Source organism: Culex pipiens, chromosome 3, assembly GCF_016801865.2.
Source record: "Culex pipiens pallens isolate TS chromosome 3, TS_CPP_V2, whole genome shotgun sequence".
Classification (NCBI taxonomy): Eukaryota; Metazoa; Arthropoda; class Insecta; order Diptera; family Culicidae; genus Culex; species Culex pipiens.
This window is the reverse complement of record NC_068939.1, coordinates 28,623,545-28,637,037: the sequence shown is the minus strand read 5'-3', so window position 1 is coordinate 28,637,037 and position 13,493 is coordinate 28,623,545. Positions and strand designations below refer to the sequence as shown.

The 13,493-nt window shown below is 41.2% G+C and overlaps 1 protein-coding gene across 1 annotated transcript in view; it reads left to right on the top strand.

The window, feature by feature from the left end:
* The window catches only part of LOC120426311 (PI-PLC X domain-containing protein 1-like), a 34,527-nt gene extending 27,213 nt beyond the window's left edge, over positions 1 to 7,314 (top strand). The window contains exons 2-3 of the mRNA XM_039591072.2: positions 5,426 to 5,689; positions 5,742 to 7,314. Of these exons, the coding sequence (XP_039447006.1) occupies positions 5,426 to 5,689; positions 5,742 to 6,715 (1,238 nt within the window). The 3' untranslated portion in view covers positions 6,716 to 7,314. The remainder of the gene's footprint in view (positions 1 to 5,425; positions 5,690 to 5,741) is intronic.
* Positions 7,315 to 13,493: the final 6,179 nt, after the last annotated feature.

The following is a 13,493-nucleotide window of genomic DNA, read 5'->3' as shown; positions in this document are numbered from 1 at the left end:
CTTGAAAATGACAATATTTAAATAATTTTTATTTGAATTATTGAAAACCCTCCTGATATTTTTAAATCATTATCAAAAAGGGTATTAAGCTTCCAATTGCAATAAACAGAATGTTCTTTTGATTCCAAAAATAAACAAACATTTGAAACCGTAAAATCACTTTAACAATTTAACAAAAAGAGCTAGCGAATTCGTACTTCTGCCAGAAGATGCATTTTTCAATGCTCCTAATGTGTTCCGAAAGCACTAAAATTGCCAAAAATATTACAAGAAAATTTTAAGAGCGAGTTTTTCACCAATGTGTTTGTCTATATATAACTCCAATACTTCTAACTTACGTGAAATTGTTCGAGGATTCCGATTATGACAAAATTGAGACCAAAAAGTGCCGCTATGACGGCTTACAGGGCAAAAACTAACGTTGTAAAATGTTTGTTACAGAAAAATCAAAAAACTATGAGAAAAACTGCAACTGGCCAAAAAGTTTATACCGTAAGCTTATAGTCAATGAAATTACCTATCTTTTGACCTATAGGAGTATGGGTGTTGGAGGCTGTTGCAAAAAGATATTGAGGTTTTAAAAAATCAATTTTTAACAGCAATGCAAAAGCTATGAGAAAAAGTCAAACCAATCCTGGATGTCTATGGCACATTTTGAAGTGCTTCAAAAGACCTTTCGAATGCATCTAAGAGAGTTGGAATTGAAGAAGTTTTACGGAAATGCGAGCCATTTTTTAAGATTTTTAATGTTTTTTCGACCTCAAACTTCAAGACCCGTTTTACCCCACTTTCCTTTGTCGTCGCTCATATTTGGCATGAGTTCATCTCATGTATAGACAAACAAACGCTGAAAGTTTCATCCAAATCGGAGCACCTCGATACGTTTAATTAATTATTACCAAGATCGTAACAATTTTCAATAAATTTTAAATTTCCCGGGAATTCAAACTCAAAACACTCATTTGAAATCAGGCCGTTGCAAATATTTTAAAAAGTTTATGTCGCCCTCCCCCCTTCAAAATTGGTCTGAAAAATCAGGGGGCAAAAAAAAATGTTTTCAGAAAACTTCAAAATTTCCATGAAAATAGAAGAATAATCAACTGAAAAAAATCTGAAATGCATTTTTCTGCATTGATAATCATATTTAGCATGTTTGGGCTTGTTTAAAAATGTTCTCAATTTTTATGAAATTCCAATGTACAGCACCGCAAAAAAAAAATTTTTTTGCAAAAAATAAAATTTTCGTTAATACTTAGATATTTTGGAAATTAATGATGGCAAAACAACTGGACAGGTGTATAATGCATTTTAAAACACTTTTTTCATTAAAATGTTGAAACCATGGCTTCTAAACTTCAAAAAATATTTGCAACGGCCTCAGTAGTGAGCTAGAGATGCTCAAATGGATTTATTTATTGAGTTTTTGCAAGGTATTTATTTAATGTGAAATTCAAACTTGAATTTTTCTCTTTGTTTAAATTATGGTCGAAATAAAAATTAAATAAAAAACTTCATTGTTGTGTATGAGTTATTAAACAAATCAACGTTGAGATCTATCACCATCCTCACCCACAAAAAGCTAAAAGTTGAAATAAATTGGATAGCTTTCAGCTTTTGTTGCGCATCCTACAAACGTCAGCCACCAGCATTTTACCCACATCCGGTGCGGGATGCAAATAGCATTTCAGAGTGCATCTGCCATTTTTTTGTTGTTGCTCCTTTTCTACGCGCTGTTTAATGCTACACCAAATGGTTTTCCCAGCCAGTCTGCGTGTGTGTGTGAGAGTTATTCTACGCGCGTATATTTGTGTTGAGGTAATATCATTTGATTAAGTTGATGCTGCCTCGCAGATGGGCGGAACAAGAGCTTTCAAAATGCACTTGTGGGTGGTGGCTGGAAATAAAATTTGATTGAGTTTCACTCCTAATGGATTCCTCTGGAAGTCACTAAACTTACAGATGTTATGAGTTTTAATACGCAAATTATTATAGAGTAGCTCGTGATTATTTTTTTGATTGGCAAATCAAACTTTTTCTGTACATTGCTTTTGTTTTTGTAAAACCTTTTAAAATGATGTGTACAAATATTTACCATACACTGCTCTATCATAAACGTGGGTAGTTAAATTTAAATTTATGTTAGAGTGATTTTTAAAAGTTCACTGCAGTCCAGACTCAAGTATCCGAAGTCCCCCTCCATTTCGTAAAATTGGATCTTTGGATCCACTCGGACCACTACCTGGTGGGTGCAAGCATGCACTCAAAACTGTCGACGACGTACCACCGACGACGGAGCCGGCTCCCACCGCCGTTCAACACCGAGCGGCTGCAGGACACGGCTGCGGCTCAGCACTACGTGCAGCAGCTGGAAGCGAGCCTGCCAACGGAGGAGGAACTCGGCGCTGCCTCGCTCAACGATGGATGGAGCAGAATATGCTCGGCCATCGGCAGTGCCGCTGAAGCCGCGCTAGGTAGTACGGTCCGAGATGGAAAGCAGCGCTGGTTCGACGAGGAGTGCCAGCGGCTACTTGACGAGAAGAAAGCAGCTTATGCGGTGAAGCTGAGAGCTGCAACTGATGAGAACGTGGCCAGATACAAACAAGCGCTGAAACAGCAGAGAACGGTTTTCAAGCTCAAGAAGCGCCAGCTGGAAGATCGCGATCGCGCCGAAATGGAGCAGCTGTTCCGGCAGAACGAGACGCGAAAGTTCTACGAGAAGGTCAACCGGTCCCGCAAAGGCTATGTGCCGCAAGCCAACACTTGCCGGGACGCCGAGGGAAACCTTCTTATGGACAAAGGCGAGGTGTTGAACAGGTGGCAGCAGTTCTTCAACGAGCACCTCAACGGCGATGTAGCGCATGGAGACGGCTTTGAAGCCCAACTTGGACCGCCCGCTGCTGACGAACAGTTCCCGGCACCTGATCTGGAGACGGTGAAGAAGGAGATCAGGCAGCTGAAGAACAACAGGGCCGCCGGTAAAGATCGGTTACCCGGTGAGCTCTTCAAATATGGAGGAGAGCAGTTGGCGAGGGCGATCCACTTGGTGATTTCTAAGATCTGGAGGGAGGAGAAACTACCAGAAGAATGGATGGATGGTGTCGTGTGTCCCATCTACAAAAAGGGCGATAAGCTGGACTGCGGCAACTACCGCGGCATCACGCTTATCAACGCGGCCTATGAAATCCTCTCCCAGATCCTCTGCCGTCTGCTGACACCGTACGCACGGAGGTTCGTGGGCCCCTATCAAGCGGGGTTTACTGGCGCTCGGGCCACCACGGACCAAATTTTCTCGCTCCGGCAGATCCTCGAGAAATGCCGTGAGTACAACGTGCCCACACATCACATCTTCATCGATTTCAAGGCAGCGTACGATACAGTCGACCGCGAACAGCTATGGCAGATCATGCACGAGAACGGATTTCCGGACAAACTGACTCGGCTGATCAAGGCTACCTTGGATCGTGTGATGTGTCACGTGCGAGTGGCAGGGGAGCTAGCGGACCCCTTCCAATCGCACCAAGGGTTACGACAAGGTGACGGCTTATCCAATGCGCTGTTTAACATCGGACTTGAGGGAGTTGTGCGAAGAACGGGTATAGACACGAGAGGCACGATTTGCAACAGGACAGTTCAACTTCTTGCTTATGCGGACGACATTGACATTATAGCGAGAGACCTAGAGACGGTGAAAAGGGTTTACACCGCCTTAAAGACGCAAGCAGGACGAATTGGATTGGCCATGAATACGACGAAAACAAAGTACATGAAAGGGAGGGGCTCAAAGGACGTTGACCCCCCAAGACTCACCCCTTTAGCTGTGGATGGCGAAGTGCTGGAGGAGGTGAGCGAATTCGTGTACTTGGGATCGCTGGTAACGGCCGACAACGACACCAGCTTAGAGATCCGGACTCGTATCCACTCCGCGAATCGCGCCTACTTTGGATTACGGAAAACCTTGACATCTGATCGAGTGCAACGCGCCACGAAGCTGACCCTGTACAAGACACTGATTAGACCGGTTGCCCTCTATGGCCACGAGACCTGGACGCTGCGGCAAGAGGACGAACGAGCCCTTGGAGTTTTCGAACGGAAGGTGCTGCGAACGATCTACGGTGGAGTACGTACAGCTCAGAACGAGTGGCGAAGGCGCATGAACCACGAACTGCACGCGCTGCTGGGAGAACCGACAATCGTTACCCTGGCGAGAATCGGGAGGCTCAGGTGGGCCGGCCATGTCGCGAGGATGGACGAAGACCATCCTGTCAGGATGCTCTTTGACCGCGCGCGACCCGATGGCGGCACAGGCCGAAGAGCAGGAGCACAGCGTGCACGATGGGGAAATCAGATCGAGGCGGACCTAAGAAAGATCTGCAACCTAGGAGACTGGCGAGCTGCAGCCCAGAACCGAGCAACATGGAACAACCTTCTTGATACAGCACGGGCACCGCGTATGGTGTTCTAAGCTGATTGGTATGGTATGTATGGATCTTTGGATAATCAAATCACTTTTTTTAGTTGTCTTTTTGAGAAGTTGATGACTCCAAAAATGCTCTTAAGTGATTCAGGATTATTTAATGCAGGTAAAAACAAAATAGCGAAGGACTGATGAGTATATTTATATGGTTATCAAACAATTACTCGAATTCGACTATTTTGGGGAACTTGAATCTGAATTTAAAAATAAGAAAATCAATAAGAAGATAAAAAATATTTTTTATCATTTGATTTTTAGAAGTTTCCTTTTCCATGGAGAGATAATCGGATAATCGATTCTGGATTGTTTTATGAATCAGTCCCAACGTGACATTGTTTTCTGACAGACGAGTGAATCCTCTGTCTAAAATACAGTGGTTCAAATTTATACCTTATGTAATGCGCAAATTAAATAAAACTGACCTAATGTGCATCCTAATTGTTAGAAGAATACACCAAAGATAACTTTGTTTGGACTGATAACAGCTCTAGTTAAGCACAGTAAAAAAACTTTCTGGGATTTCTGAAGAAGCTGAGATGTCATTTTCTGATAGCAGCCACTGGTTTTAATGTAAAAGGTTGATTTTGAACGAAGAAAAAAGGTTTTAATAATACTTTAAAATATTTTGTTGTGCCTAACAGCGATTAGGTTATCTTCTCAATACATAGAATCGCTTCAGAAGAGTGTTATTTAACTGCTGCTCGAATTAGCGAAACAAATAGTCAAGTTGTAGTTTTGCCGGACACAAGTGTTACTACAGCATTGTCTTTTGTATAGTTGGGATTGCGTCCCACTGAAGATTATTAAATATGGCGAAGGACACTAGGAAGCTAAAACCACAAGTTCTTTTAATGGTAATAGGTTTTACCCAGTTAGCTTATTCACAAAACGCTGGTAAGCTTAAAGTAAGATGAATTTGATATTATTAGTTGAGATTCGATATCCCAACAGGTACAAACGACCCCAGCACCATCTCCAATCTGTACATCACCGTAAACGCGCGGTACAATCACTTGGAGCTAACGTGGCGCAACTTCAACGATCCCAACGGGTACATCGTGCTGGCGGAGGACTACCCAATCAGCGCATTCCAGCGCCGGGTGCTGAATCTTCCCTGGGTGCCAATAACCTTCTGGGAGTATAGTTTTGGACGGGATAAGAAGAGGGGTATTTACTCGGTTAAGCCTACGGTGTCAAGCGGGTGGATCGAGACTTGTAAGTTGAACTGTTGCGTAAGGAGATTTGGTATAATGCAGATCTTCTCTAGATGTTACCTTCAACCGAAACGTATTGGACAAGGTCGACTTGAATACCAGCTGTTACGGATACTACGGGTACTTCGTGGATTACAACGGCTCAGTCAAGTCTGTATATTGCATGAAGTTGCACCCAACGTGGATGTCCGACCAACGAGCCAAACTGGGCAGGTTTCGACTGCGAGAGCTGTTTATTCCGGGGACCCATGACTCATCTTCGTACAGGGAAGGCTTGCCTCCGTTACTTTGGGACACCCCAGTTAATAAGTACAGCATAACTCAGGACGACAGCATTCGAGATCAGCTTCTGCAAGGAGCTCGGTACATCGACCTGCGACCTGCGTTCTACCCACTGTTGAAGCCTCCGTTCTACGCGAATCATGGAGTCGTTAGCTTCCACCCTCTGCAGGTCATTCTGAGACAGGTTCGGGACTTCGCACTGAAGACAAATGAGATCATCATACTGGACGCCCATGAGTTTCCGGTGGGCTTCCGGAATAACAACGTACACGACAAGTTGGTGCAATACCTGAAGGATTCCCTAAGTGACGTTCTGGCCGATCCGGCCATAGGTTGGAACTCGAGTCTGGAGGACATCTGGACTCGAAATCGGACTGTAGTCCTAACCTACAACGACAATTACGTTGCGTCCAAGTACGCGGACATAGTGTGGAGTCCGGTACGGCAGAGGTGGGGAAACGTCCAGAACGTGACAAAGTTGAAGGACTACTTGTACGGGGTTCATCAGGAGGGGGCTTCCTCAATGGTGGTAGCCGATATGGCCGAGTTGACCGCGACTACGCTGGGAGCTGTGACCGGAGTTAGTCCGGGGTTGCGGGAAATGGCCGATTCGGTCAACCGTCACGTGACTCGGTGGTACTTTGAGGATCTCGGACCAACGACGAACGTGGTTGCGGTTGATTTTCTTCGTGGGACTAGTATTGTGGATGCGGCACTGTACTGGAACCTCAAAAAGGTGACTTGATAAAATACATTTGACTTTGAAAGAGCTTGGATAAGCCACAAAACAAGTTATTCATAGACTCATTGAAGAGATAGAACGGCACCACCTGTGTCGGTACAGCACTTCTCCGAAAATTCACCTTGAAAACAAACGGCAAACTCTCGGATCTAGATAAGGAAAACATTTGTCTACACCTCTACAAAAGCAAACAGTTCTGGAAGCCATCCAACTTTGAGCATCCTTCCAAGAGTTACGCTACTAATCTGTTCTGCCACAGTGACTCCGTTGTCTCTAGCGATACCAAGCTCCCCAGTGGGTTAAAATTTTACCCAAAGTGGTTAATTTTATAAATATGACACCACCCTCTCGCACTAACAGGTACTCCAATCTTCAGCGAGCTATCCATCGCCACCGTAACTGGGTCACAGATCCAACGAGTCGAGTTGGCTGAAAGTATTTTAATATAATGTCTGAGATACCTTATCTCAATTTCTCTATCACCAGTCAGTGGAAGGGCGTGCTGAGCCGAGCCAACTAACTAACTATCTAACAAAGCTCAGCCAAAGTTGCCACTTGTAGTGGCTCGTTCGAACGGTGGCGCACTGGTCGGATGTTTTCACCTAGAAACAAGAGAAGCCCTTTGAATTCCTCTGAACTTTGACCCACGTGTGAACAGTCGTCTGATTCATTTATGTTTGTTCTGTTTAATCAAATTTAATTGAAACATAACTATCGTATTTTTTAAAATTAATTCAAGCTTTACTTAAAACTTTTAGCAGCTAAAATGTTAATTTTGATTTTTTGACCATCAAAAATCAAAAATTCACCCACTGTTCCCACCGGCGAAAGGGTGTCCGCTGCTGCGTTGGCATCTCACGTACACCGGAGTTTTCCTTTCGCATAGCTGGGTGGAAAAGTTTTGCCCGAGGCAACGGCAACGCAGGTGAGGTGAGATTACACGTTTGTGATTAGAAGAGCAGTATCGGAGGTTGTGTAGGAAGGCAGGTGTGCTGCAAATGGATGTGTCACCGAGAAGCGAGAGCAGTGTGCAATTTTAGCCTGTCTGATGTGGGAGGAGCAGGGCGGAGGTGTGACACGTGGCTGTCTCCGGACTGGGAAATTAAATTTCCCCGAAAATTCCTTGCAACCAGATCGCTAAAAGTGATGGAGACGTGCTGCGACGTAGACAGATTTCGTGCCTTTGATCGGAATCTTCGGGGTGATAATTGAAATTGCGAAACAGAATGTTTTAGTGGAATGTTATTTTATTTGATTTTCCTGAATAAGCTTACCACATTTTTGTTTATTTTATTGTGCTTAAAAAATGAATTCAAAAAAAATATTTGCAGTGAATGAAACACGTGTTCTTTCCTCGCGTGGTCAATCAAAAAGCAATATTATAACTGTACTTCCCAGAATACTAGGCGTCTTTTATCTGCAACAGCGAAGGAAAAAGCAATCAAGCATCGAGTTTCACTTTTTCGTTTCGAAGGTCTATTACTAATTCAGCCCAAAAGCAAGGTGTTCGTTTTTAGTGAAATACCAACGTTATTTTATTAATTTTTTGTTTTCTTTTTTTTCTTGATTTTTTTCCCTGGCTAGGAGCTTATCCTTTGTACAATTTATTTTGAATTGTGATTACAGTTAAGGGTGCACATCAACCAAGGAAGTTGTTGTCTTCTTATTCCGAAATTGTCAAACTTACGGACCCAATCCTGCAAGAATCTGATTGTAAAAAATAGTCAAACTTTGTTGTAAAAACTACGAAGACAGTAATTTAGGGGATGAATAAAAAATTATATCGATAGTTCCCGTAGTATTGAAGATACTAAAATGTTCGTAACAGAAATCTGGGTGCAAAAGCTATGGTTGATGTGTACCGTTAAGTGATTATGGAGGAAGTGATTTCGCGTGGCTCACTTGGAGTAAGGGAAAGTTTTGCATTTTGAGAAGTTTTTGGATGCTAACGTAATCCTTTCTTTTATGTTTACCAAATGTATACAAAAGCAACGATTGGAATCGCTTCCTAAACATTTCCGCTAGAAATACTAGCGTGCTTATACACAATCCGAGCACCAAAACCATCCAAGCTGGTCGCAAGTCTTCAAAGTTGAGATCTACCTTGCTCTGGATACTCACCCTGGGCCGTCGTCCGATGTACATGGAGCGCTGTTCATCCTTGTATTGGCGTTTCCAGAGGTCAAAGAGTCCTGCTTCTACTAAGGTTATGTGCATGAACTGAAACGTTTCAACGAACGGTGACCTCCACTGGACCGCGTAGCACTCGGGATCTTCGAACGATGCGTAGTCCAACACCACATAAAAAGGTTGCATTCGATCGTAATCGAAGTAAACTTCTTCCATCAGGTCAACCCAATCGCCTCTCCAATAGCCGCCAACTCCGGGTGCCATTGTTCCACTTTCACCTTGAACCATCAATTCTCCGATCACAGAAAAGTTCCGAAAGTGGGGATTGGTTTCCAGATCTTCGTAAAACCTAATGTCAGACTTGAATAGGTCAGCTAGTGTTTTGATCCGTTGAATTGATGGTTTATTCGTCATCAAGGATAGAATCTTTGACTCGAAGGCATTCGACATGAAGAACATTAAAATGATCAACGAAATAAAAAAAAGCTTTTCCATCGGACCTGCCCGATGTAAATCATGCCGTTCGAAACCACACACAGCCAGCAGAATTGGATCGTTTCTTAGCAAATTTGGATAAAGCTGCTTGACAACTTCGGAGGCTACCAATACTGTCACCAGTAAAGTCCAGACTTGCCACGTAAATGGCATGACCAAAAGCTCCGCTACGTTCAACGGTCTATCTCTAGGAACTGCGATTCTCCAAAAAGAGGGATAACTTGTACATAAAATATCATAGTCCACATTTTTGATCCAAAGAGGATTCAAGATGACATCGAATTCACCTTCTCCAGCTGTCAAACACTTGTAAAAAGCTGCATCACTTCCTTTGCAAGAGTGGTGATATATGACGGATTCAGTGTTCAAATATCGCGCTGTTTCGTTAACCCATCGTTCATTCCACGGTGCTGGCGAGAATGAATTTTGCACATAGTAAATGTTTTGCCCCCCAAACCTTCGACGCACCCACGAAAATAGATACATTGGCTTTTGCATTCTTGGCACCTGCCAACACATCGGTCTATTGCACTGGATGCCATAAGCCGTGACGCTATCAACATAGCAAGAACTGATAACTTTAGCCCAAAGTAATGCAATTGCTATGCTAACCGCCACATTCAAGTCGGTAAGATTCGCAAAAACCAGCACCTTAGTTGATGGTTCAAACAAACACAGCACTAAATTCAAGTGATTTTTCGTAGTCTGAAGTTTCATGTACTCCGCATCGTCCCCAGGGTAAAGGAGCAGCATCGATGGGCTCGCAGGAATAGTCCCACAACCGTCGCGATAATCTCTCGTGATCACGTATTTCGCAACCCGATCCAGTCGAGGAGATTCCAAAACTGCATTCATGACGTTATCCTCGGAATGTTGTGAAGCAACATTGTAGAAAACACAACTAAACGCACCCGGTTGGATGCTGATTTCGTACTCTATTATTCGCAAAATGTAGTCCAGCACTTCCAAGCTGTAATTTATTGCTACATTTTCTTGGTGATTGGATAAAGCTATGTGTGAATTGAAAAGGAGCAAAAAGGTACAACCAACGAGCTTCATGTTTGAAGGTGGTCTAACATTAGCTGGAATTACATGGACATGTAAACTCAATATCACAGAGGTTTGATCTAATTTTTAGTCATCTGAATCTCATTAGATAATGTATTTGACATTGAATTATGTTTATTAACTGAAGCAACAGTTCTGAGTCACATTTTTTTTCTAGTCATTTCATTTACAGCTTGATCTTTTAAAGTGCAGTTAAAAAACGTTACTCTATCCACCCATTGGTGGTTGATGCCTTCCTCAAATTATTACGCTATCCAAAATAGACACAAAAGGGCGGACTTTTGACTCAATATTCATACCATCAGATTGGGTAGTCAGATCTTCTTGATCCGGTGCACTTATGTGCGGACAACGTTTTCATCAAAATATCTGAGTTCCGGCCTCCGCAAAAAAAGCATAAATAACACTTAAGATAGGGTTTGGTTTGATAGGGTTGTCAGTAGGCCGTCCCAAAAAAATTAAAGGTTGTCAAATCTTCGGTGCTCATCCCTAGAATGATAGATTATGATGTCAGGAACAATGTTTTCATACAACAAAAAATTCCAAAAAATTATTTACAACTCGCGCGCGGAGCTTGAATGAAAAAAGTGCATTTTTCGAGTATTTTTCAGAAATGCGCGTTACAATCGCCTTTTGATTTATGATTATTGGTCTTTTACGTCACATTGTGAGAAAATCTCATGTTTTTACATGAAATGTTTTTAATAAATATCGTTTTTGAGCGAGCAAAATAAAAATATCCAAATATATGCCTTCTCGTTTGTAATCATAGTAGCCCATGTTTTATGCTAAAAACGCTTATATACTAAGAATTTTGAAAATTCGTCACTTTTTGTTCACTAAAATGCAAATACCCGGCTTTGCGTGAACATAAATTGAATGTTAAAAAAAGCAAAATAATCTCCGTAAAATTTCCTATAGGCTGAATGCATTAGTTTTGGCTGCAAATTTTTTTGGCTCGTTTTGGGGAGTGATTTTTGATTTTTTTTTTTTCCCCCTAATACGCCCTGTCATGCTCAAACACAAGCTTTTATGGACTATGTCTGTACAGGAATTTGTTCAGGGGACATTTAACTATAACTTTGAGCCCAAGGCGACCAAATTTGAATGACTTTAGTATGATTGTTACGCGCATTTCTGAAAAATACTCGAAAAATGCACTTTTTTCATTCAAGCTCCGCGCGCGAGTTGTAAACCATTTTTGGGATTTTTTTGTTGTATGAAAACATTGTTCCTGACATCATAATCTATCATTCTAGCGATGAGCACCGAAGATTTGACAACTTTTCATTTTTTGGGACGCCCTAGTTGTCAGATCTTCAATGTTTTGGACTCGTCAGAAAGGTCTTTTAAATACCCTTCTAAAAATGTATAACATGACGGGTTTTCTTAAAAAAAACCACCCTTTTAACAATCTTCAACAGCGACTTATGGGACCCCAAGACGGATCGAATGAGACCAATACAGACAAAATCGGTTGTGCCAGTGCCGAGATAATCCAGTGCAAATTTTCGATCAACATCCCACCACACACACACAGACATTTGCTCAGAATTTAATTCTGAGTCGATATGTATAAGTGTAGGTGGGTCTAGTTAAGAATTTCATTTGAGTGATTTTTTAGCCTTTCCTCAGTGAGGTGAGGAAGGCAAAAATAAAAGTTTAAAATTAATTACTTATGGGGTTACATACATTTAAAAAGGCAAAAATGCTAATGGTTGGTTTCCGAACACAGTTATACTTTAAAAAATAATGGTTTTATTTATGTTATTGATTTTGTTTCGTGGTTTCAGCTTGATAAATGACTTCGGTAAAAATATATTCATAACAAAAAAGTTGTTTTAAATTATGCGATAAATTAAAATTAGTACCGATTTTGCTTAACTAACCCTTTTGCGTCGTTGGTAGATTAAGTGCTCCATAACATTTTTCATGTACAACCCTCTTTGATAAATTGAATGATACTAATTCAATTTTCATTCAATTTGGTCTTGTTAACACTGGAACGACCAACGCATGTCCAACTTACACGGACGCCCAAGCCTCCCAAAAAAGTTGGAACGGTAACTTCAACTCACTGGTTCTCGAGCATAACTCACCCAATCAAGATGATTCTTCTTTCCAGTAATTTGTAAGAATGTCTAGATGATCCTAGAACTTTGCAGAACTTAATTTGATCAAATCTGTAATTTCTGCGACCGAAAACATCGTTCCACCTTTTTTCAAAACGACTGCCTCCGCGGAATTTTTGGCGAATTTTTTTTTGTACGCGAAAAAAAAAGTTGGAACGATGTTTTCAATCGCAAAAATTACAGATTTGATCAAATTAAGTTCTGCAAAGTTCTAGAATCATCTAGACATCCTAACAAATCACTGGAAAGAAGAATCATCTTGATTGGTTGAGTTATGCCCGAGATCCATTGAGTTGAAGTTACCGTTCCAACTTTTTTGGAGCCTTGGGCGTTGGAATGTTAAACGAAAACGTAAACAACCTCAATTTTGATCTCGGTGGAAAAGGATTTAATAACTTATTTTCAAATGACATTAGACCAAATTTCTTTAAAAAGCCTACACAAATTCCAACAGTTTATTTTCATTCAATAAAATAGTAAAAAAATGCCCAACAGATAAACACGATCCTATTTCCAGTTTTGAATGCTCCAGAAATTTAATTTTCAACCATGATTTGAAATTTCCAGATGAAAAATAAATTTAATGGAATAAAAGAAAATGAAGTTAATTCATTTTATTTTATTTTTCAGTACATTTTCAAAACACTGGGGCCTCAACGTTAAGATAATGATTACCTACGATAATTTTTGGAATTCCCGGGAAATTGACAAATTTATCGGGAAACGGGAAATCCCGGGATTTCACGAAAATTTATTTTCTGGAACGGAAAATTAGACGGTCTAGATTTTATATAAGAAACCAACTCTCCGATCAACAAAGTCAAATAATCCAAAATCGGAAGTTTTCGATCTCAGGTTTTCGAAATTATTTTTTCAGAAGTCCCATTCCTTCATATTTTTGTAATAAAGCATAAACTGAACATTTTCGAAAAACATCACTTTAAAATGCCTACAAT